This window comes from Anolis sagrei, chromosome 3 (assembly GCF_037176765.1).
Source record: "Anolis sagrei isolate rAnoSag1 chromosome 3, rAnoSag1.mat, whole genome shotgun sequence".
Lineage (NCBI taxonomy): Eukaryota > Metazoa > Chordata > Lepidosauria > Squamata > Dactyloidae > Anolis > Anolis sagrei.
The window spans coordinates 175,419,113-175,444,541 of record NC_090023.1 but is presented as its reverse complement, the minus strand read 5'-3'; the positions used below and the strand labels follow the sequence as shown (position 1 = coordinate 175,444,541).

The window sequence follows — 25,429 nt, the reverse complement described above, 5'->3', positions numbered from 1 at the left end:
CTTCCAAGGGTAGAGTTTTGGCAGTGGATCCAGAAGTGACCATAGAGACCTATTCTGGATCCACGTGGTCTTTCGCAGTATCACTGCAGTAACCTCACTTACATAATACCACTTCGTTCACTTGGATTGTTCAAAGACATTACATTTCTGAGTCATTTCTGCACTTCGGTTTGACCTTCTATGACCGCAACCAAAACGGTTAAATCTCACCCCAATGTTGTGAAGTCGATTTCTCACCAAAAAATTCCTTCCTCAGACAGTAAGGCACCAAAGTTGATTGACTTTACTGTTGTGTAAAATCATCAGTTGTGGAACAAATCCTCCGGTTAAGTTCTTTGATAAATATTTGTGATATGATCTATTCTGCAAATATATTCAGTTTTTTTTAAAGACACACAATTGTAAGGGATTATTTTTTCTGTAAATCCTCTTGAATGTTAGTGCCTCTGCCATTAATCTTGCTCATATTGTACTAGTTAGTGTTTCCTATCTCCTTTCCATCAGTTAATGGCCTTTTTTATTTACTTTCACTACTTTGAAGGGGGGGGGGGTGAGTGAGTAAGTGGGGTGAGTGAGATGTTTGCCTGCAGTTCCCTGACAGTGGCAGTCTGTGTATTGTCCTACATGAATCCAGTGATGTAAGATGCCTTTAGCTGCAGCCAATTTAAGGGATGGAAAAAGGATGTTTTCCCCCTTGTTTGTCTGTCTTGATCTAGGCCACATTGCTTTGGAAGCCTTATGAATTAGTGCATAGCTGTACGGTGGATTGGACGAGGTTCTGTTGTACATCTGGTGAACGGAAATCCCATTTAGAGTGAACAGTATGGCAGATGCGAAGCCATCTCTAAAAACCATTCTGAACCATCATTTCTGATTGTTTATTATTTTATTTATTTTATTTACAGTATTTATATTCCACCCTTTTCACCCCGTAGGATTACAATTTACACATATATGGCAAACATTCAATGCCATAGACACACAACATATATAGACAGACACTCAGAGGCTATTTAACATTCCAGCTTTTCTTGAGAGTATTCTGGCCACTAGGGGAGCTGTCCCTTCACTGACCATTTGTGACACTAATGAAGTACTTCCTCATTCTTTGCATGCTTGCTGGAGATTTTTATGGCCTCGTAAATTAGTTAAATTAGCCTCCCGCATATCTAAATTTCCTACTTGACAGATGCAACTGTCTTTCAAACTGCAAAGGTCGATGGCAAGCTACACAAAATTGGTCAGAAGCTCACTCCGACCCGGGCTGGCTTCGAACTCATGGCCTTTTGGTCAGTAGTGATCTTAATGCAGCTGACTCCCAGGCAGCTGAGCCACAGTCCCTGTGTAGTTGTGAACATAAAATGTGCTGACTTTGTTCCCCAAGCATTCCCTGAAATTTCAGCCAGTAAAATGAGTTCTGATGGGGAATACCTGCACAAAAAGCACCGGGATTGTGGCGCAGCTGGCTGAGTGACAGCTACATTAAGGTCACTCTGACCAAAAGGTCATGAGTTCGAAACCAGCCCGGGTTGGAGTGGGTTTGCAACCAATTGTGTAGCCTGTTGTCGACCTTTGCAACCTGAAAGACAGTTGCATCTGTCAAGTAGGAAAATTAGGTACCACCTTAAAGTGTGAGGAGGCTAAATTAACTGATTTATGAGGCCATAAAAAAAAGACCCCAGCAAGCACTCCAGCAAAAAGCATGCGGGGAATGCGGAAGTACTTCATCAGTGTCGCAGATGGACGATGAAAGCGACAGCTCCCCTGGCGGCCAGAAAAAGTTAAATAGCCTCTGTGTATGTCTGTATATGTTGCATGTCAAAATTGGCATTGAATGTTTGCCATATATGTGTGCACTGTAATCCGCCCTGAGTCCCCTGCAGGGTGAGAAAGGCGGGATATAAAATCTGTAAATAAATAATAATAAATAATAAATAATGATATGATGTCACATCATAATTTTTTTATTACTAGCTTGACCTAACATGGTATTAGGACTGGCTCTACCATTGGGCAACGTGAGTTTAACAGCTGAGAAACCTAGTTGCCTTGCATGAATGCCATTTTTCCAAAAGGTTATGGCATCATTTTTCAAAAAGTCATGACTTCTAACAGGGTCATAGAATCATAGAATCAAAGAGTTGGAAGAGACCTCATGGGCCATCCAGTCCAACCCCCTGCCAAGAAGCAGGAATATTGCATTCAAATCACCCCTGACAGATGGCCATCCAGCCTCTGTTTAAAAGCTTCCAATGAAGGAGCCTCCACCACACTCCGGGGCAGAGAGTTCCACTCCTGAACGGCTCTCACAGTCAGGAAGTTCTTCCTCATGTTCAGATGGAATCTCCTTTCTTGTATTTTGAAGCCATTGTTCCTTATCCTAATCTCCATGGAAGCAGTAAACAAGCTTGCTCCCTCCTCCCTGTGGCTTCCTCTCACATATTTATACATGGCTATTATATCTCCTCTCATCCATCTCTTCTTCAGGCTAAACATACCCAGCTCCTTAAGCCACTCCTCATAGGGCTTGTTCTCCAGACCCTTGATCATTTTAGTCGCCCTTCTCTGGACACATTCCAGCTTGTCAATATCTCTCTTGAATTGTGGTGCCCATAATTGGACACAATATTCCAGGTGTGGTCTAACCAAATTGGAGTAGAGCATGGGGAGCATGACTTCCCTAGATCTAGACACTATGCTCCTATTGATGCAGGCCAAAATCCCATTGGCTTTTTTTGCCGCCACATCACATTGTTGGCTCATGTTTAACTTGTTGTCCACGAGGACTCTAAGATCATTTTCACACGTACTGCTCTCGAGCCAGGCACCCCCCATTCTGTATCTTTGCATTTCGTTTTTCCTGCCAAAGTGGAGTATCTTGCATTTGTCACTGTTGAACTTCATTTTGTTAGCTTTGGCCCATCTCTCTAATTTGTCAAGATCGTTTTGAATCCTGCTTCTGTCCTCTGGAGTATTGGCTATCCCTCCCAATTTGGTGTCGTCTACAAACTTGATGACCCTGCCTTCTAACCCTTCATCTAAGTCATTAATAAAGATGTTGAACAGGACCAGGCCCAGGACGGAACCCTGCGGCACTCCACTCGTCACTTCTTTCCAGGATGAAGAGGAAGCATTGGTGAGCACCCTTTGGGTTTGTCCATTTAACCAATTACAGATCCACCTCACCGTAGTTTTGCCTAGCCCACATTGGACTAGTTTCCTTCCCAGAAAGTCATGGGGGACCTTGTCGAGGGCCTTACTGAAATCCAGGTACGCTACATCCACGTCATTCCCCGCATCTACCCAGCTTGTAACTCTATCGAAAAAAGAGATCAGATTAGTCTGGCATGACTTGTTTTTGATAAATCCATGTTGACACCGGGATTGTGGCGCAGCTGGCTGAGTGTCAGCTGCATTAAGATCACTCTGACCAAAAGGTCATGAGTTCGAAGCCAGCCCGGGTTGGAGTGGGTGTCCAGCCATTGTGTAGCCCGTTGTCGACCTTTGCAACCCGAAAGACAGTTGCATCTGTCAAGTAGGAAAATAAGGCACCACCTTGTGTGGGAGGCTAAATTTAACTAATTTATGAGGCCATAAAGAAAGAAGACTCCGGGGAATGTGGAATGCGGAAGAACTTCATCGGTGTCGTTGATGGACGATGAAAAGCAGCAGCTCTCCTGGCGGCCAGAAAAAAAGTTAAATAGCCTTTGTCTGTTAAATGTTGTTTGTCAAACTGGCATTGAATGTTTGCCATATATGTGTTTACTGTAATCCGCCCTGAGTCCCCTGCGGGGTGAGAAGGGCGGAATATAAATGCTGTAAATAAATAAATAAATATTAGCAATGACCGCATTTGTTTCTAAGTGTTTGCAGACCACTTCCTTGATAATCTTTTCCAGAATCTTGCCTGGTATCGACGTGAGGCTGACCGGACGGTAGTTGTTTGGGTCATCCTTTTTTCCCTTCTTGAAGATTGGGACCACATTGGCCCTCCTCCAATCTGCTGGAACTTCTCCCGTTCTCCAAGAACTCTCAAAGATGGTTCCGAAATGACTTCCGCTAGTTCCTTCAATACTCTTAGGTGTAGTTGATCTGGCCCTGGGGACTTGAACTCATTTAGAGCGGCCAGGTATTCCTGTATGACTAACAAGGTCATGCCTTTCCAAAGATCATAAAATCTCTTAAAGGTTCTGGAGATTTCCATTTTCCAAAATATTTTATCTTTAGGTTCTTGTGGGTTTTTTCGGGCTATAGAGCCATGTTCTAGAGGCATTTCTCCTGACGTTTCGCCTGCATCTATGGCAAGCATCCTCAGAGGTGAGGTCTGCTGGAACTGGGAAAAAGGGGGTTTATATATCTGAGGAATGGCTGGGGTGGGTCAAGAAGCTCTTCCCTGCTGCAGTTAGGTGTGAATGTTTCAGCTGATCACCTTCATTAGCATTTGAAGGCCTGCCTGAGCCTGGGAAAATCTCTTACTGGGAGGTGTTAATCTGTGCCTGGTTGTTTCCTCTCTGGTGTTTTGCTGTTGTAATTTTAGAGTTTTTTAATACTGGTAGCCAGATTTTGTTCATTTTCATGGTCTCTTCCTTTCTGTTGAAATTGTCCACATGCTTGTGGATTTCAATGGCTTCTCTGTGTAGTCTGACATGGTGGTTGTTGGTGTGGTCCAGCATTTCTGTGTTCTCAAATAATATGCTGTGTCCAGGCTGGTTCATCAGGTGCTCTGCTATGGCTGACTTCTCTGGTTGAAGTAGTCTGCAGTGCCTTTCATGTTCCTTGATTCGTGTTTGGGCAATGCTGCGTTTGGTGGTCCCTATGTAGAGGATCCCTCTTGTCCTTTGCTGAACGTAGCATTTGTTGGATTTTCTTGGTGGGTTTGTAGATTGTTTGTATGTTGTGTTTCCTCATCAGCTTCCCTATGCGGTCAGTGGTTCCCTTGATGTATTTATCTTTGCCCCAATGTGGGATCCCAAAGTACTTGGTCCAGGCTAGTCAGAAGTAAGGGTTGTGGATGGGAGGGAGTAGGAGTGGGAAGGAGAGAGTCAAGTGCAGAGCTATTATTTCCAGCAATCGACATACACCTTTCCCTTAGCACGCAAAGAGAACATTGTTTGGGATAGGGAAGAATGTGGGGAAAATCCGGTTTCTACCAGGTAATTGTGTTTCTTAACTGCATAAGGTTAAAAAGACACACACAACAGGATGGAAGCAGAGAGATTTCCTACTGTGAGCAGTTCCACGTGATAGCATTTTAGGATCCGCAGCTGCAAACATCAGTCTCTGCTGCTTAGAAGGCAGCCAGCTGCTCGGAACAGCCGGAAACTGTCAGTTTGAGCATGTTGTTCTTGGGAACTAAAAGAGCTGCAAGGAAACGTTGCTTCCGCACCTTTGTTGCCAATTTTGGGAATTAAAGAAAATGGATCAAAATAAAGTGGTTAAAATTTTACTTAAATTTTGCTTAAGCACTAGCTGTCCCCTGCCATGCGTTGCTGTGGCCTAGTCTGTTGATATGGAAAATAAAGTAATGAGAAAGTGTTGGTTTCTAATATATGTAATTTCGTTCTGCTTGTGGGTAAACAGTATTTCTTGCTGTTTCTTTGTCAGTGTTGATGTGAAGATTGTCTGGTTTGCCTACTCTGGAACATGCAACATATCACTGTCCTTCTTCAGTGGTCCCTTTCAAATCTATGATAATATATCTCTGTGTGAGAATCATATCTATCTATATCTATGGCTGGATGGCTCTTTGTCAGGAGGGCTTTAATTACATTTTCTTGCACTGGTGAAGGGAGTTGGACTGAATGGCCTTGAGTATTTTCTCTTGGCCATGGGGCTTCTGTGTGGGAAGCTTGGTCCAATTCTGTCATTGGTGGGGTTCAGGACACTCTTTGATTGTAGGTGAGCTATACATCCCAGTAACTACAACTCCCAAATGTCAAGGACTATTTCTTCCAAACTTCACCAGTGTTCATATTTGGGCATATGGAATATTCGTGCCAAGTTTGGTCCAGATTCATCATTGTTTGAGTCCATGGTAGTCTCTGGATGTAGGTGAACTACAACTCCCAAACTCAAGGTCAGTGCTCACCAAACGCTTCTAGTGTTTTCTGTTGGCAACGGGAGTCCTGTATGCCCCAGTTTGTTCAATTCTATCATGCTATTTGATTGTAGGTGAACTATAAATCCCAACAACTACAACTCCCTATCTATCTATCTATCTATCTATCTATCTATCTATCTATCTATCTACCTGTCTATCTATCTATCTATCTATCTATCTATCTATCTATCTATCTATCTATCTTTCTATATCTATGGCTGGATGGCTCTTTGTTAGGAGGACTTTGATTACGTTTTCTTGCCCTGATGAAGGGAGTTGGATTGGATTCTGTCGTTTATGGGGTTCAGAATGCTTTTTGATTCTAGGTGAACTGTGACTACAAACTGCCCCAAACTCCATCTGTGTTCACATTTGGGCGTATTGAGTGCTTGTGCCAAGTTTGGTCCAGATCCATCATTGTTTGAGTCCACAGTGCTCTCTGGATGAAGATGAACTACAACTCCAAAACTCAAGGTCAATGTCCACCAAATCCTTCCAGTATTTTCTCTTGGTCACGGGAGTTCCGTGTGCCAGGTAAAGGTAGTCCCCTGACATTAAGTCCAGTCATGTCTGACTCTGGGGTGTGGTGCTCATCTCCATTTCTAAGCCGAAGAGCCAGCATTGTCCGTAGACACCTCCAAGGTCACGTGGCCGGCATGACTGCATGGAGTGCCGTTACCTTCCCGCCGGAGCGGTACCTATTGATCCACTCACATTTGCATGTTTTCAATCTGCTAGGTTGGCAGAAGCTAGGGCTGACAGCGGAAGCTCACACCGCTCCCCGGAATCGAACCTGTGACCTTTCGATCAACAAACTCAGCAGCTCAGTGCTTTAACCCACTGTGCCACCGGGGGCTCCTCTGTGTGCCAAGTTTGGTTCAATTCCATCGTTGATGGTGTTCGGAATGCGCTTTGATTGTAGGCTAACTATAAATCCCAGGAACTGCAACTCCCAAATGACAAAATCACAATTTTTCGAGTAATGGTCACTCCTTGTGTTGTGAGACGTTTTGTTGCCAAATTTGGTGTGATTTCGTTCATTGGTTCTTTTGTTTTTAAGGTACTCATTACGCACAGAGCATTTTATATATATATAAATTAGAGAAAAATTGTTTGGTCAGACTCTTTAACAAGGATGGCCTTTCATTATGTGCCCATCTCCGCTTGCATATAAGTATTGCATAACTCCTGACTTCTAGGAATAAACAACGTGCTCTTCTTATTCCTAAAGTTGCCTTTCTCCTTTGTGGAAGGGTACCGTTCTCATGGTGACAAATTCTAGAAAAAAACCCACTTTTACCGCTCTTTGTCACACATATCTCCCCAGATGGGAAGACTCAGCTCTTGTCATTCAATGAATGCACTTACAAAGTGGCAACTCAACTTAATTGCGGCATACGCATAAACGTTTGATAATAGAAGCCTGTGCCTTTTGAAAGGCAAGGAAAAATTGCACCCGCTTGCCTCCACCTATTCAGAAATCTGTGGGAAGCAGTACAATTATCTTTTTGTCAGATGTGAGGTTGTTGTAAATGGCCAATTTTATCAACTAGTTACATGCATGCTATCATTTACTGAATGGCAGTCTGAATCCATCTGTTAAGGCTATTTTGCATGTGTTTCATATGTGGGAAGGAACAGGCAAAGTGCGTATGTGGGGGTGCTCTGAATCTTTTGAAGAATGATTGGCGGGGAGAGGAAAGGAAGAATCAAAGGAATTCTACTGATCAAGATAAAAGCCAACGTGTTTAAACTGGTGTATTTCACAGCCTAGTCTTGTAGTGAACACAGGGAAGTTCGAGATGAGGGTATGCAACTATTTTTATAATTGGGTTGCTGTGAGTTTTCCAGGCTGTATGGCCATGTTCCAGAAGCATTCTCTCCTGATGTTTTGCCCACATCTGTGGCAGGCATCCTCAGAGTTATATTGGAAACCAAGCAAGGGAGGTTTATGTATTTGTGGAATGTCCAAATTTTTATTTTTATTATTTATTTATTTACGATATTTATATGCCGCCCTCCTCACCCTGAAGGGGACTCAGAGCGGCTTACAAGATATATATACATATAATATATGATATTATTAGCATAGTAAAATATCAGTATTATATATTACTATATTGTACTATATCATTATATTGTAATATTATTAGTAAAATTACATGTAATATAAAGTATATAAAATACTGTATTATTTATTTATTTATTTACAACATTTCTACCCCTCCCTTCTCTACCCCCTAGGGCAGGGGTCCCCAAACTACGGCCCGCGGGCCACTTCCGGCCCGCCAAGGGCCCAGATCCGGCCCGCGGAGGAGGAGCGCCCCCCCCACACACAGTGCCCCTCCTTTGGCTGGCTCACGCTGTTAGGCCCGATGCACAGCGCGAGCCAGCCAAGGGAGGCTGCTCCGCATGGTCTACTCGCGCGTAAAGCACCTCGCGAGGTGCTTTACGCGCGAGTAGACCATGCGGAGCAGCCTCCCTTGGCTGGCTCACGTTGTCCATCGGGCCTGATGGAAAGCCTGAGCCAGCCAAGGGAGGCTGCTCCGCGTGGTCTACTTGCGTGTAAAGCACCTCGCGAGGTGCTTTACTCGCAAGTAAGTCGTGCGGGCCTGCTCCTCCCTTGGCAGGCTCGCGCTGTGCATCGGGCCTGAGCCAGGCAAGGGAGCCTGAGCCAGCCAAGGGAGGCTGCTCCGCGTGGTCTACTTGCGCGTAAAGCACCTCGCGAGGCGCTTTACACGCAAGTAGACCACGCGGAGCAGCCTCCCTTACTCGCAAGTAAGCCGCGCGGGCCTGCCCCTCCCTTGGCAGGCTCACGCTGTCCAAGGGAGGCTGCCCTGGTGCTCCATGCAGTCATGCTGGCCACATGACCTTGGAGGTGTCTACGGACAACGCTGGCTCTTCGACTTAGAAATCCAGATGAGCACCACACCCCAGAGTCAGACACGACTGGACTTCATGTCAGAGGAAAACCTTTAACCAGGAAAATCTTGGAAGATCCAGGGTGGGAGAAAAAACTCTTGTCTGTTGGAGGTAGGTATGAATGTTTCAATTGGCCACTTTGATTGCCATTTCATAGCCTGACAGTTTTTAGGGAGAATCCTTTGTTGAGAGGTGATTAGCTGGCCCTGATTGTTTCTTGTCTGGAGTTCCACTGTGTTTGAGTGTTGTTATTTATTTACAGTTATAATTTTAGATTTTGTTCAGACTAGAAATAGGAAGATTTCCCATGCTCTGCTCCTGGAATTACTGCCTAAAGAGGGCTAGAAAGAACCCCCTCTAAGGGCCCTTCCACACAGCAAAATAAGATACGTGCAATGTGCATAGGAATTTTTTAATTGATTTTTTTTAAAAAACTATAGTCCGGCCCTCCATCGGTCTGAGGGACAGTAAACTGGCCCCCGGTTTAAAAAGTTTGAGGACCCCTGCCCTAGGGGGAACTCAGAGTGGCTAACACTGGCAACAATTCTATGCCGCAATGAAACTAAACAACAATATTGTGCTGGTACGGCTGTACCAGGAGCTTCAGCTTCATTTTCTTTCTATTTAGCGTTTGCATATATTCCAAGGTTCCATGCATTTGCAACAAGGTGGCTTCCCTTGGTTTGCAATCATAGGGCTAGCCACCTGTCTATTATTGTTAAGTTTTGGTTCCGCCCCTTTCCTCAGGGCCATGGGAAGAGAGGGAGGCATTTTTAGTTCAGGCTTATAGTGGAAAGCTAAGCTACAGGACGAGGATTAGTTCCATCCGTAGAAAAGCTTCATTTCCTACAGCATCCGGGGCAGAAATTCCGGGGGAAAACAGTCCCAAAGCTCTGGCTGGGAGCTTACAGCCTCTCAGCTTTACAGCATCTGAGGGAAACAGTCCTAAAGTTTCGGAAGAAAACAGTTTTACAAACCCAAAGAACTCCAGCTGGAGAATCTACATAGCCTTGACTGGCAGGTCTACTCGGGACCCAAGACGCAGATTGGAACCGTTTGTAGAACCCACATCAGCAAAGCTTAGACAGTAGATTGCCTGGGAGGGGTTAAAAAAGGGTTTTCCTTGTTAATCATAGAATCATAGAATCAAAGAGTTGGAAGAGACCTCAAGGGCCTTCCAGTCCAACCCCCTGCCAAGAAGCAGGAATATTGCATTCAAATCACCCCTGACAGATGGCCATCCAGCCTCTGCTTAAAAGCTTCCAAAGAAGGAGCCTCCACCACACTCCGGGGCAGAGAGTTCCACTGCTGAACGGCTCTCACAGTCAGGAAGTTCTTCCTCATGTTCAGATGGAATCTCCTCTCTTGTAGTTTGAAGCCATTGTTCCGCGTCCTAGTCTCCAAGGAAGCAGAAAACAAGCTTGCTCCCTCCTCCCTGTGGCTTCCTCTCACATATTTATACATGGCTATCATATCTCCTCTCAGCCTTCTCTTCTTCAGGCTAAACATGCCCAGTTCCCTAAGCCGCTCCTCATAGGGCTTGTTCTCCAGACCCTTGATCATTTTAGTCGCCCTCCTCTGGACACATTCCAGCTTGTCAATATCTCTCTTGAATTGTGGTGCCCAGAATTGGACACAATATTCCAGATGTGGTCTAACCAAAGCAGAATAGAGGGGTAGCATTACTTCCTTAGATCTAGACACTATGCTCCTATTGATGCAGGCCAAAATCCCATTGGCTTTTTTTGCCGCCACATCACATTGTTGGCTCATGTTTAACTTGTTGTCCACGAGGACTCCAAGATCTTTTTCACACGTACTGCTCTCGAGCCAGGCGTCCCCCATTCTGTATCTTTGCATTTCATTTTTTCTGCCAAAGTGGAGTATCTTGCATTTGTCACTGTTAAAGAAAGAAATAGTTCTCCAAGCAAGGTGCCTGTCCATTTTGGGGCAAGTTAAGAAGCATTTGTTTAATCTGTTGAAGATCCAAGAAGTATTTGTTGTTTTATTGAAGACCTAAGCAATAATAAAGACTGTGTATGGGAAAATTCTTGAAGACCTCTCGCCTGAGGCACTCCGGCTCCCCGCTGGGCACAAAGAGCACGTCCTGTTTAAAAAATCAATTATTACAGGCCCAGCGTGTGGCAGCACAAATATAACAACCATAAAAACACAGATTAAAAACAATAACATTATTTATGCAGTCATATAGCCGTTTCCATTATTATAACAATCATATGGTCCAGTTCAATGTCCATGGTGCCGTTGTGCCTGCTAACCAAAAGCCTGGTTCCAAAACCACGATTTCAGTTTTTTTCCTAAAGATAAGGAGGGAGGACACTGATCTAATTTCACTGGGGAGCGAATTCCACAAGCGGGGGATCACCACCAAGAAGGCCCTGTCCCTCGTCCCCACCAAACATATTTGCGAGGCTGGTGGGACTGAGAGCAGGGCCTCCCTGGTGGATCTTAAACTATGAGGTGGAACATAGAGGGAGATACGTTCAAACAAGTAAGCTGGGCCGGAGACGTATAGGGCTTTATAGGCCAAGACCAGCACTTTGAATTGTGCTCGGAAATGGACCGACAGCTAGTGGAGTTGACATAGCAAGGGGTGGTATGCTCCCTGTATGGTGCTCCGGTGAGCAATCTGGCTGCCACCCATTGGACTAGTTGAAGTTTCCGAACAGTCTTCAAAGGCAACTCCACGTAGAGTGCGTTGCAGTAATCTATTCGGAATGTAACCAGAGCATGGACCACCGTGGCCAGATCAGACTTTCCAAGGTACGGGCGCAGCTGGCACACGAGTTTTAACGGTGTAAAAGCTCCCCTGGCACAAGCTTTATATTGTATTACATTATAATATTATAAATATTATATGTATATATATTATACTAGCTGTCCCCTGCCACACTCTGTGTGGGAGGTTTGTCCCACACTCTGTGTGGGAGGTTTGGCCCAATTCTATCATTGGTGGGGTTCAGAATGCTCTGTGATTGTAGGTGAACTACACATCCCAGCAACTACAACTCCCGAATATCAAGATTCTATTTTTCCCAAACTCTACCAGTGTTCACATTTGGGTATATTGAGTATTCAAGTTTGGTCCAGATCCATCATTGTATGAGTCCAGAGTGATCTCTGGATGTAGGTGAACTACAACTCCAAAACTAGAGGACACTGCCCACCAAACCCTTCCAGTATTTTTTGTTGGTCATGGGAGAACTGTGTGCCAAGTTTGGTTCAATTCCATCGTCGGTGGGGTTCAGAATGCTCTTTGATTGTAGATGAACTATAAATCCCAGCAACTACAACTCCCAAATGATAAAATGAATTTTTTGAGTGAAGGACATACATTGGGTTGTTAGGTGTCTTGTGTCCAAATTTGGTGTCAATTCGTCCAGTGGTTTTTGAGTTCTGTTAATCCCACAAACGAACATTACATTTTTATTTATATAGATTATATTATTAGTAAAGCACAGAAGACAAGATGGAACTATCTTCTGTTGCCTTCTCTCTTCACTCTGGCCAGAGCAGCAGTTGGTGCTGGGAGGGGAGTGGGGTTGTTTAGTGTAGGGAAAATTTGCTGTTGTGTTTTCAAAAGCCCTAATAAAGTTTTCCCCACATAAATCTTTAGCCTTCTTTCCTTCCCTTTTCTCTAAACCTTGTTTAGAAGGATTGAGGAACTGTTTTGAGACTGGGGCTGTATTCCCCCAACAGATCTGCGTCAAGACAGATGGCACCAGGAGGTAAGGCCACATGAAGTGATATTCCTGGATTTCCTAGCCAAGGCTCCATCTGGAGACCTAATTATTTTCCCCTTTTCTCATGCACAGATAGCACTTTGGGAGCTAGTTGAGTCCCAAGGTTGAGACCCATCTATCTTTTAGAATGCCAGTGGAGTGCACTGAGCTTCATTCCCTTCCTATGTTTCCTGTCCAGGAAATGTGGTAAGAAGCAAAATGCACTCAGCTGATGGTTTGGTAACCAGCTGAGTCCCGAGGCACTGGCTAAATGTGCCTGGCATTGTCTTCTGTGTGCAGGGAAAACATGAACACATGAATTCAGCTCAATGCATGGTCTTGAGGCTATGTTTTAATATCTTGCTTTTATTTCTTGTTTGGAGGGGAGAAAGCTCTTTGGAGGTGAAGTGGATAGGGTGAACCAAGGAATTGCCAAGGAACACATTGGGGACCCCAGTTGGCCATATTAGAGCTATGGACCAAGGTCCTTTCCTCCGTGCCGCTCCGTATCCTGAGAGAAGAGGAAGATAAGGTTACTGAGCATGCAAAATGTTATTTTAAAAATAGTTGTGTTCCCTAAATTTTAGAGTAACATGAGCACAGCCTACTGGAAATGCGAAGAAAACGAAGGGTCATATTTCCACATGTGGCGGACTTGTGACAGAGTGAAAAGATATTGGAAAGAAATACAGAAAGAAACACAAAAAATGTTAGAGATACAGATCCCCTGGAAATCAGAAATATTCTTATTAGGAACTAGCTGTGCCCTGCCACGCGTTGCTGTGGCCTATAGTAAAACTTATCAAAGTTGAGGTAGATATCTGGACTATTATGTGTGTGGGGGAATGATGGAGCCTGGGGTTGCGTGTATGTGTGTGGCGGCGGGGGAGTGGGGTTGCATGTGTGTGTGCGGCAGCAAGGGGAGTGATGGAGCGTGGGGTTGCGTGTGTGTGTGCGGCAGCGAGGGAGTGATGGAGCGTGGGGTTGCTTGTGTGTGTGCGGCGGTGGGGGGAGCGATGGAGCATGGGGTTGCGTGTGTGTGTGCAGCGGCGGGGGGAGTGGGGTTGCGTGTGTGTGGCGGCGGAGGGAGTGATGGAGCGTGGGGTTGCGTGTATGTGTGTGCGGCGGCGGGGGAATGATGTAGCGTGGGGTTGCGTGTGTGTGTGTGGCGGCGGGGGAATGATGGAGCCTGGGGTTGCGTGTGTGTGTGCGGCGGTGGGGGGAGTGGGGTTGCGTGTGTGTGTGTGCGGCGGCGGGGGGAGTGATGGAGCGTGGGGTTGCGTGTGTGTGTGCGGCGGTGGGGGGAGTGAGGTTGCGTGTGTGTGGCAGCGGAGGGAGTGATGGAGCATGGGGTTGCGTGTGTGTGTGCGGCGGCGGGGGGAGTGATGGAGCGTGAGGTTGCGTGTGTGTGTGTGCGGTGGCGGGGGGAGTGATGGATCGTGGGGTTGTGTGTGTGCGTGCGGCAGGGTGTGTGTGTGTGCGGGAAGCAGCGCGGCGGGGCTTGGAGTGGGCATGGCTTCTGCAGAGGGAACGTTGGCCGGAAGGCTGTGTGCGCGCGCCAGGGAACTTGCGGCTGGGCACCAATGCGCATGTTCAGTTGTTTTGCCATTTTGTGAGTGTGTTGTTGTGTTGTTTTTCATTTTGAGTAGATATGTTTGTACCTTGTGGGTTGTGTTATGGGCATGGGAATTTTGGTTAAGTTTCGTTGGGGGTTTGTGAGTTTTGTTGTTTTGCCGTTTTGTGAGTGTGTTGTTGTGTTGTTTTTCATTTTGAGTAGATATGTTTGTACCTTGTGGGTTGTGTTATGGGCATGGCAATTTTGGTTAAGTTTCGTTGGGGTTTTTTTGAGTTTTGTTGTTTTGCCGTTTTGTGAGTGTGTTGTTGTGTTGTTTTTCATTTTGAGTAGATATGTTTGTACCTTGTGGGTTGTGTTATGGGCATGGCAATTTTGGTACAGTTTCATTGGGGGGTTGTGGAGTTTTGCTGTCCGGTTGAACCAACCTAACAGATTTATATATATAGATACAAGAGATGGAATTAGAAGAAAACACAGATAAACTATTCATTTTGAGAACCACGGCAGCGAGAATATGTTATGTAAAAAGATGGAAACAAAAAGAAATACCAGAAGAAGACGAGTGGAGGACAAAGATATTAGACATTAGAAATATGGATAGGCTCAGTTACTGAATATTTTAAGCAAAGAAACAAAAAGATTTTGATTTAGTTAAAAAAAAAGGAATTGGACAATACAAAAAGAAAGAAGATTGCAAGAAGGGAGGCAAAGAAGCTTAATAAGAAGGAGAAGAAGGAGTAAGGAAGGGAACAAGAAAAGGACAAAGCCCCAGGGAGATACCAGGAAGTCAAAATATTTGTTGGTTTTTTTTACATATTTAGAATAATTATAACAATTTACATACTCATCTGTATATTTTGCTAGCTATAAGTAATTTCATATCTAATCTTCTTTAGTGTTTTTTATGTAATTTTTTTCTATGCTATTTCTCTTTCTCTCTAAACATATGCTATTTTCTCCAGAAACTAAATAATGTTACCTTTTAGATTTATGTTATTTATTGGGTTGTTGTAGGTTTTTTCGGGCTATATGGCCATGGTCTAGAGCAGTGTTTCTCAACCTGGGGGTCGGGACCCCTGAGGGGGTCATGAGGGGGTGTCAAAGGGGTCACCAAAGGCCATCGGAAAACACAGTATTTTCTCTTGGTCATGGGGGTTCTGGGTGGGAAGTTTGACTCAATTTTATCATTGGTAGGATTCAAGGGGCTTTTTGATCGTAGGTGAACTATAAATCCCAGAAACTATAACTCCCAAATATCCAGGTCTAATTTCCCCAAACCCCACGAGTGTTCACATTTAGGCATATTGAGTATTAGTGCCAAGTTTGGTCCAGATCCATCATAATTTGAATCCACAGTACTCTCTGAATGTAAGTGAACTACAACTCCCAAAACTCAAGATCAATATCCATCAAACCTTCCAATATTTTCTGTTTGTCGTGGGAGTTGTGTGTGCCAAGTTTGGTTCAATTCCATCGTTGGTGGAGTTCAGAATGTTCTTTGATTGTAGGTGAACTATAAATCCCAGCAACTACATCTCCCAAATGACAAAATCAACCCTCTACCCAACCCCACTAGTATTCAAATTTGGGCATATTGGGTATTTGTGCCTAATTTAATCCAGTGTACAAAATACATCCTACATATCAGATATTTACATTATGATTCATAACAGTAGGCAAATTCCAGTTATGAAGTAGCAATGAAAAAAAAAAGTGTTTGGGGGTCACCACAACATGAGGAACTGTATTAAAGGGTCACGGCATTAGGAAGGTTGAGAAACAGTGGTCTAGAGGCATTCCCTCCTGACGTTTCACCTGCATCTATGGCAAGCATCCACCTCACTACCTCTGAGGATGCTTGCCATAGATGCAGGTGAAACGTCAGGAGAGAATGCCTCTAGACCATGGCCATATAGCCCGAAAAAACCTACAACAACCCAGTGATTCCAGCCATGAAAGCCTTCGACAATACATATGTTATTTATTTGTTTGTCTTGTTATGATGTTGTTTTTAACTATAAATTTAATAAAGATTATTTTTAAAAAATTAGAGCAAATTCCTATGTAAAATGATTATCATTGCAAAGTAACAACCCTGACAAATTAGTGTGTTGTGTAATATGCTACATGGTCCGAAAAAGTTAGTTGTTGTCATTACCGGTGCAGATTTTTAATAGCTAATTCCACCGAATATTATTTGCAAGTTCTGGTGAAGAAGTTGTAGAATATAGCCTCTATACCTCACGAAAAAGGTAATTAACACATGGATTCTCCAGGAAGCTTAATAAACAGAACATCTATCTTGTCTTCCAGGTTGGGGGTTAATATTTAAAATGCAGATCTGATGTGAAATAACTGCTGAAAAATTGTGAATTGTGATGATAGAGTAGTAGATAAAGAGTTTATGAAATGTGATTGCAAACAGAACTCTGGCTATGAAAGTCTTCCTGCAGCTGTCAGTATTATGATATTTTAACATCTGTTTTCACGTTGTTTGGTTTGCAAGAGCATGGGTGGACATGCACAGTTTGTTGTCAGCTCCTCATAGCCATGCACTTTCTTTGCTGTGCCCTCTGCTGGTTTATAAAGAACTTTTCTTTTTCAGCATATCTCACTAGGTATAAAAAGTGAGCTCCTGGCAGACATTAGTCCTTGCTTTTCATTTATTGTTAGGAAAAGGGTGTATTTCTTCAAGTCTTCTGTTGACTTATAACAACTCTATAGTAGAATTAAAGTGCCACAACTTGGGCAGGGTGGTCAAACAATCTCACCACTGCCACCAAAGCAAGGGATGATAAAGTATTATAAATGACCGATGTTATTGGTAGTATTAGCCGCCGCCACCTCAGCTTTCTTGGTCTGAGGAACCAAAGGTGTGAATGTGTTGTAGGTAAAGGTGTGTTTGCCCTGGGTATCTTCTATTACTTCTTAACTGGCTGACTGGACTTTAAATGTGCTTGACAGACTGAGGCTTACACCAGTTAAAAGTGAACTAGAAAAAGTTTATTGAGCTTTAAACAAACATCTACTCATAGAATGAGTGGTACAGAAGTGTAATTCAGGTGCAGAGACTTAGTTGGATTAAACAGATAGTTCTACTGACTAAAAAGCTTTTAAAACTGTGAGTTCCCTTAAACACACTGTTCTATCCTTAGAAACAGTATCTCTTAGAGAACAGACTCCTGTCTGTCTCACACACAGGGCTATAAGATATCTTAAACTTCTCCTAAGTTTAATAAGACAAAACTCTCTTTTACTGGTCCTCTTAACACAGTAAAACTCTAGCCTTTGTCTCAACCTTATTCCCTAACCTTAAGGCTCACTTTAAAAACTCTTCTTCCCTGTCAGAACTCTAACTAGCTTCCTCTCCTAAAATCCTATCCTTCTGTGTCTGATGTCAAGACACTTCTCCCTCTGTCACAAGCTGACAGCTTTTTCCCTCTCTCAACCGACTCCTCCCCTAATTGCTCCACCCAATCAGGAGTCGGCTTGACTCCTCCTCCTGCCTCTGCCTGTCTTTCAAGATGAAAGCTACTGATATTCAGGCTTTGGCCTGTTCTCCTAAAGGTAGATTTCACTACATCCTCCATTTCATAGTGTTTTCTTAGGCAAGGACTACTCAGAGGTGGTTTGCCATTTCCTTCCTCTGAAATACCTGCAGTGTTTATTTATTATTTATTTTACAGTATTTATATTCCACCCTTCTCACCCTGAAGGGGACTCAGAGTGGATCACAGAACACAAATATGCCAAACACTGACAAGACAGACAACTTTACATATATAGAGGTATATATAGGCTTTCCCATCTTCGGCATCTTGGAGGCTTTGCTCAGTTCCAGCCATCGGGGATGCTATTACTCCACTTTCCCTGCCGAAGAGCTTTGTTCGTAAACGTCCTCCTTGATTGAATCACCATATTTTTCTGGCATTTCCTTATAGGCACCTTAAATACCTCCCTGCTTAAGCGGTACCTATTTATCTACTCACATTGCTGTTTTCAAAACTGCTAGGTAGGCAGAAGTTGGGCTAAAGGATAGGAGCTCACCCTCACTGGGGCTTCGAACTGTCAACCTTTCGGTTGGCAAGATTTATTGCAGTTGGTGGTTAACCTGCTGTGCTAAAGTCTGGCCCTGGTGTGCATTTCCAATCTCCCATCTCAGTATTTAACAAGAGCTGACTGTGCTTAGCACCGGGATTGTGGCGCAGCTGGCTGAGTGTCAGCTGCATTAAGATCACTCTGACCAAAAGGTCATGAGTTCGAAGCCAGCCCGGGCTGGAGTGGGTGTCCAGCCATTGTGTAGCCCGTTGTCGACCTTTGCAACCCGAAAGACAGTTGCATCTGTCAAGTAGGAAAATAAGGCACCACCTTGTGTGGGAGGCTAAATTTAACTAATTTATGAGGCCATAAAGAAAAAAGACTCCGGGGAATGTGGAATGTGGAAGAACTTCATCGGTGTCGTTGATGGACGATGGAAAGCAGCAGCTTCCCTGGCGGCCAAAAAAAAGTTAAAATAGCCTCGGTGTATTTGTCTGTTAAACGTTGTTTGTCAAACTGGCATTGAATGTTTGCCATATATGTGTTTACTGTAATCCGCCCTGAGTCCCCTGTGGGGTGAGAAGGGCGGAATATAAGAACTGTAAATAAATAAATAAATAAAATAAGACTAGATGAGATCCGGTGCCTTTAGGACAGTGTTTCTCAAACTGTGCTTCTCCAGGTGTTTTGGACTTCAGTTCCCAGAAGTCCCAACTAGTTTAATAGCTGTTAGGAATTGTGGGAGCTGAAGTCCAAAACATCTGTAGGTGTAGAGTTTGAGAAACACTGCTTTAGGATATATGATGGCTACATGTATAGACAGTCTCAGGATCAGAAGAATATCAGTTGCTGGGGAACAATTACCAGGGAATTCACGCAGGTTGTTTTGAGCTTATTTTTGGCCATTGTGGGAAGAAGGATGCTGGCTTAGAATAGTCTGTGTGCCATACAGGAGGTTTGTGGTGTGTTCTTCATGTTCAGAACCTGTGTTTGACCAGGTAATGATGTCTCAGCTTAGAGTAAGATGGTGAAGATAAAAAACAAGAATCTTCAGCAGTGGTTCTTTTCAGGGAGGATACATATGTTCTTGCAGTCATGCCGGCCACATGACCTTGGAGGTGTCTACGGACAACGCTGGCTCTTTGGCTTAGAAGTGGAGATGAGCACCACACCCCAGAGTCAGACATGACTGGACTTAATGTCAGGGGACTACCTTTACCTTACATATGTTCTTGGACTTCAGTTCCCAGAATCTCTGATTGTGGGCCATCCTGGCTGAGGTTTTTAGATTTGCATGTCAACAGTACACGAGGTTCCCCTCTGTTGTTGGTTTGAGCCCACTGTTAAGACCTTCTTAAGTTTTCCTGTGAGAAAAAAGGATGGATGTCACCATACTGACACATTGCTCTGGGAGAAGGACTAGAGCAGTTTCCTATCATTTTTGAGTGAAGAACTTTTGGGGTGAAGCATCATTCTATTTGGACCACGACCTGCCATGCTTGAACCACATGTTGCCTTGATTGCCAACTATGAAATACCCAGCTCTAAACCACGAGCTTCCAATTCAGATCTTGTTTTGATCAGAAATTCAGTATGTATAAAACTGTCTCTGGGATTGCTGGAATGGTGCTAAGCTTTTTATGAATAGGTTTAAGAATACCCTGGGAAGAAATATGGCTGAATTTCACATTCCAGTTGTAAATGATGGTGGTGTGGGTAATCTGGTTTTTGAGGGTAAAGGGAGTTTAAAGTTTTTTTTTGGACTTCAAAGGAAGAGAAGTTTTATTTCATCAGGATCCAGCCTGGAGAGAAGTATTCGGAAACTTTATTTTTAAAAAATAACAAGTGGCTAGGTTGCTGGTGGAATTCTGGATATTTCTAAAGGATGAATAGGAAAGTCTGCGCTAATCAATATAATAAATGTATGTATGTATGTATATGTATATGTTCTTGTGGGTTTTTTCGAGCGATAGGGCCATGTTCTAGAGGCATTTCTCCTGACGTTTCGCCTGCATCAATGGCAAGCATCCCCAGAGGTAGTGAGGTCTGTTGGAAATAGGACAATGGGTTTATATAGCTGTGGAATGGCTGGGGTGGGGCAAAGAGCTCTTCCTTGCTAGAGCTAGGTGTGAATGTTTCAACCTTCATTAGCATTTGAAGGCCTGCCTGAGCCTGGGAAAATCTCCTGTTGAGAGGTGTTAAGCTGTGCCTGGTTGTTTCCTCTCTGCTTCAATAGCATTTGAAGGCCTGCCTGAGCCTGGGAAAATCTCCTGTTGAGAGGTGTTAAGCTGTGCCTGGTTGTTTCCTCTCTGCTGTTTTTGCTGTTGTAATTTTTGAATTTTTTAATACTGGTAGCCAGATTTTGTTCATTTTCATGGTCTCTTCCTTTCTGTTGAAATTGTCCACATGCTTGTGGATTTCAATGGCTTCTCAGTGTAGTCTGACATGGTGGTTGTTGGTGTGGTCCAGCATTTCTGTGTTCTCAAATAATATGTTGTGTCCAGGCTGGTTCATCAGGTGCTCTGCCATGGCTGACTTCTCTGGTTGAAGTAGTCTGCAGTGCCTTTCATGTTCTTGATTCGAGTTTGGGCAATGCTGCGTTTGGTGGTCCCTATGTAGACTTGTCCACAGCTGCATGGTACACGGTAGACTCCTGCAGAGGTGAGAGGATCCCTCTTGTCCTTTGCTGAACGTAGCATTTGTTGGATTTTCTCGGTGGGTTTGTAGATTGTTTGTATGTTGTGTTTCCTCATCAGCTTCCTTATGCGGTCAGTGGTTCCCTTGATGTAGGAACACTTTTCCTCCGGGTGGATCTTCATCTTTACTCTCGTGGCTTGTTCTTGGTCTTGCAGCTCTTCTGTGGACAAGTTTACATAGGGACCACCAAACGCAGCGCCCAAACACGAATCAAGGAACATGTTGTCTTTGAATTCTGGGTATTGTACTCCAAAAACTAGCTTCTCCAAACTCTGGTAAAAAGTCGAAATGGAGACTATGGTAGTCCAGTGATGTCAGAAGAGCCATTTACGTGGGGTTACTTGGAAAGGCTGTGAGGTTGGAGAAGATAAGCTTCAGTTCCTATTTGTGTGCTTTTAAAAAGGTAACTCATGTTGATGTATTGTGGAAAGCTTTCATGGCTGGAATCACTGGAGTGTTGTGTGGTTTCTGGGCTATATGGCCGTGTTATAGCAGCATTTTCTCCTGATGTTTCGCCTCCATCTGCGACTGGCATCTTCAGAGGATCCTCTGAATCCTTTACATTTCTGCCATAAACTTCCAACAGTTTGCTGATCTTTTTTTGGGGGGGAGGGGGGGGGGGCTTGTTGTAGGATGCGTACACCTTTTTGCTGGAGCACCGCCTAGTTCAGTCTCACTTGTCTGTTTCTGGTGTTTAATCTTTTTGGAAAATGGCATTCATAACCTTTTGGGAAAATCAGAAATCTCCACAGGCTTTTGGAAGTGTGAGATTGGCATTCACACTATTTGGAATAATCATAACCTTTTGGAAAAAGCATAACCTTGTTAGAGATAGTAACTTTTTGTAAAGTATGATCTTCCTGAGAAGAGTTGAAACTTGCTTGAGTCAACCTTCTCCTTGGTGATAAATATCCACTAGTATTCATGTAAGGCAATTAAGTTTCTCAGCTGTTAGACTGATATACCTAGATACCTCTTTGAACTGTTAGGAACAAAAATATGCCAATGCACAAAACACAGCAGAGTTTCAGAAGTGTTATTTTCAGTTGCCCAAAAGCATCTCCTCTCCCTTAAAACATCTTGGTTTAAATATCATGCTCTCAAGAGACAAAAATAAGTAGTCTTCATTAAAATAACATAGTTGGTTTACTTACAAACTTCATGGATTCAGCATACAGGTACATTGCATATTAGTTTCAGAGTTTAGAGAATAAATTCTCTAAAGTAGTGTTTCTCAACCCTGGGGGGGGGGGGGGGTGACGAAAGGGGTTATCTGAAGGGTCGCCAAAGACCATCAGAAACCACAGTATGTTCGGTTGGTCATGGGGGTTCTGTGTGGGAAGCTTGGCTCAATTCCATTGTTACTGGGGTTCAGAATGCTCTTTGATTGTAGGTGAACTATAAATCCCAGCAAGCACAACACCCAAATGACCTGGTCTTTTTCCCCAAACTCCACCAATGTTCACATTTGGGCATATTGAGTGTTCATGCCAAGTTTGGTTCAGAAACCATCATTGTTTGAGTCCACAGTGCTCTCTGGATGTAGGTGAACTACAACTCCAAAACTCAAGGTCAATGCCCACCAAACCCTTGCAGTATTTTCTGTTGATCATGGGAGTTCTGTGTGCCAAGTTTGGCTCATTTCCATCGTTAGTGGAGTTGAGAATGCTCTTTGTTTGTAGGTGAACTATAAATCCCAGCAACTACAACTCCCAAATGAAAAACCCAATCTCTATTCAAATTTGAACGTATCGGGTGTTTGTGCCAAATTTGGTCCAGTGAATTAAAATACATCCTGCATATTAGATATTTACATTACTATTCATAACAGTAGCAAAATTACAGTTATAAAATAGCAACGAAAATAATTTTATGGGGGTCACTACAACATGAGGAACCGTATTAAGGGGTCATGGCATTGGGAAGGTTGAGAAGCATTGCTCATTCTGTTTCTACTGACTTTTAAAATGGAGTCTGAGATCTGAATGGTCCCTGGTCTGATCACATGGTCTGCAGCCCCTCCCAGAACATAGAGTTAAGGAAAACTGCATACCAATACACATATATACGATACAGTAAGCATTCTGACTTATATACATAACAAATAGTGGAGGCTTGGAGAAAGTTGTTATTTCCAACAAATCTGTTGGAACCTAGGCAAGGAAGTTTGTCAACCATGCCCATACAGCCCGAAAAAACCTACAACAACCCAGTGATTCCAGCCATGAAAGCCTTCGACTATACATTGTCAGCCATTGCTCATTTTTTCACTGAGTAATAGATGACAATTTCCTAGTATTTCCTATATTTTCCTAAGGATGAAGCACACATGTGTCAAATGCAAGTTCCTCTTTTTTGATATACTGCTACTACTGTTGTTGCTGCCGTAATGGCTTTTTTAATCTAAAGCAGCCTTGTTCTTACTTGATATCTTTTCCTTACCTATGCATTGTTGTGTTTCTATAGTTGCCTGTGGATTATGGGTACAACTGCCAGCACAGCTCAGCAGACAGTGACAACAGCAACATTTGAAAACATTCACGGCAACGGAACCATGGACGACCGCAACTCTCTGAGCATCCACTCCTTCCAGACGGTTGGCCTTCACAACAACAAAGCCAAGTCTATTATTACCAATAAGGTGGCACCTGTAGTTATTACGTGAGTTACCCCACTACTGATTTTTCTGTACATTGTTGAATCTCTGTCTTAGAGCTAACTTCACCTTTTATCTTTCCTCCATATTCTAACAATCTCTTCCCTTACTGGCAGGCATGTAGCCGGGCCGGGGGGGGGGGGGGAGGGGGGGCTTGAGGGGCTTCACCCCCCCCCCCCCAAATTCTCATGATGGTCCGCAAGAAGGCCTTACTGGTACATTATTTAAACTGTTATGTTTATTCACATCATGATCTGATCACTATGCTCAATATATCCCATATGCATGGGGGTATTGGGGTAAGGATACAAAAGGTTTGCTAGGGTAGACCCTCTTTCACTCAGACTCAGCCCCCCTGAATAAAACTTAGCCCCCCTCCTCTCCCGAATCAAAATCCTGGCTACGGGCCTGCTTACTGGTGTCCTTCAGTATATTGGTCAGTTGGTTCAATCTTCCCCAGCTAACACAGCAGTGGATATGCTGACAAGAGGAATTGATGATGAATATATGTGAAGGTTTAGGCCAGGATATGATAACACAACAGCCAACAGCTTCAATGATATCCAATCTCAAGGGAAAGACAGGGAGTGCTATCCTGTTGATCCTCCTGGATTTCTTAGTGACTTTTGATACCATTGTTCATGATACCTTGCTGGACAAGCTCTGGTGGGTGAGAGTAGAAGGCACTGTTTACATTGGCTCTACTCCTACCTGTAAGGCAAGTTCCAGAGACTGACATTCGGCCATTGTGCTGTGGGGTACCATAGGGCTCTATCTTATCTCCTATGCTGTACAACATTTATATGAGGCTGCTGAGGAGAGGTCATTAAGTCTTTTGGGGTTGGCTGGCATCATAGAGTACCACTTGCAACCTGTCCTTCTCTGCGCCATCAGAGTTGGCTGAGGTTATGGAGGAGCCCCCAGTGGCGCAGTGGGTTAAACCCTGTGCCGGCAGGACTGAAGACTGACAGGTCGCAGGTTCAAATCTGGGGAGAGTCGGATGAGCTCCCTCTATCAGCTCCAGCTCCTCATGCAGGGACATGAGAGAAGCCTCCCATAAGGATGACAAAAACATCAAATGATCCAGGCGTCCCCTGGGAAACGTCCTTGCAGACGGCCAATTCTCTCACACCAGAAGCGACTTGCTCCTGACACGTCAAAAAAATGGAGGTGCCGGAACAGTGCCTGAATGCCACACTGGGCTGAATGAGGGTAGATCTATTGAATCCCTTTAAGATGGAGGCGATGTGGACTGGTGATTCTGAAGTCTGCAAATTGGGAAGTTTGTAAACCCTAGATGGGATTGCACTCCTCCTGAAGAATCAGGTGGTAATCTGGAAAAACTCTCTAGATCCATTCTTACCACTGGAGGCATGGTTACAGCCAGCTTTGGCTGGTCTGCCAGCTTTTGCCTTTTCCGGACAGAGACAATTTAGCCACTGTAATGTGTGCACTAGTACCTTCCTGATTGGACTCCTGCATTGCACTCTACAAAGGCCTGCCCTTGAAAATGACTTGGAAATTGTAGTTAGTGCAAAATGCAGCCACTAAACTAATCTCCAGAATTCCAGTGAAGGAATTGCACTGGCTGCCAACTTGTTTCTAATCTGAATTCAAGGTGTCAAATTCAGTGGTATATGATCGCTATATCTGATCTCACATAGGCAACATATTTAAAGAGAGGTGCCTGCCTTAGG

The 25,429-nt window shown here is 43.9% G+C and overlaps 1 protein-coding gene across 3 annotated transcripts in view; it reads left to right on the top strand.

Moving 5' to 3' along the window:
- The window catches only part of PALD1 (phosphatase domain containing paladin 1), a 220,233-nt gene that overhangs the window by 89,541 nt on the left and 105,263 nt on the right, over positions 1-25,429 (top strand). For all 3 annotated transcript variants that reach the window (XM_067465697.1, XM_067465695.1, XM_067465696.1), the window contains exon 2: positions 23,543-23,737. In XM_067465697.1, the coding sequence (XP_067321798.1) occupies positions 23,556-23,737 (182 nt within the window). In that variant the 5' untranslated portion in view covers positions 23,543-23,555. The remainder of the gene's footprint in view (positions 1-23,542; positions 23,738-25,429) is intronic.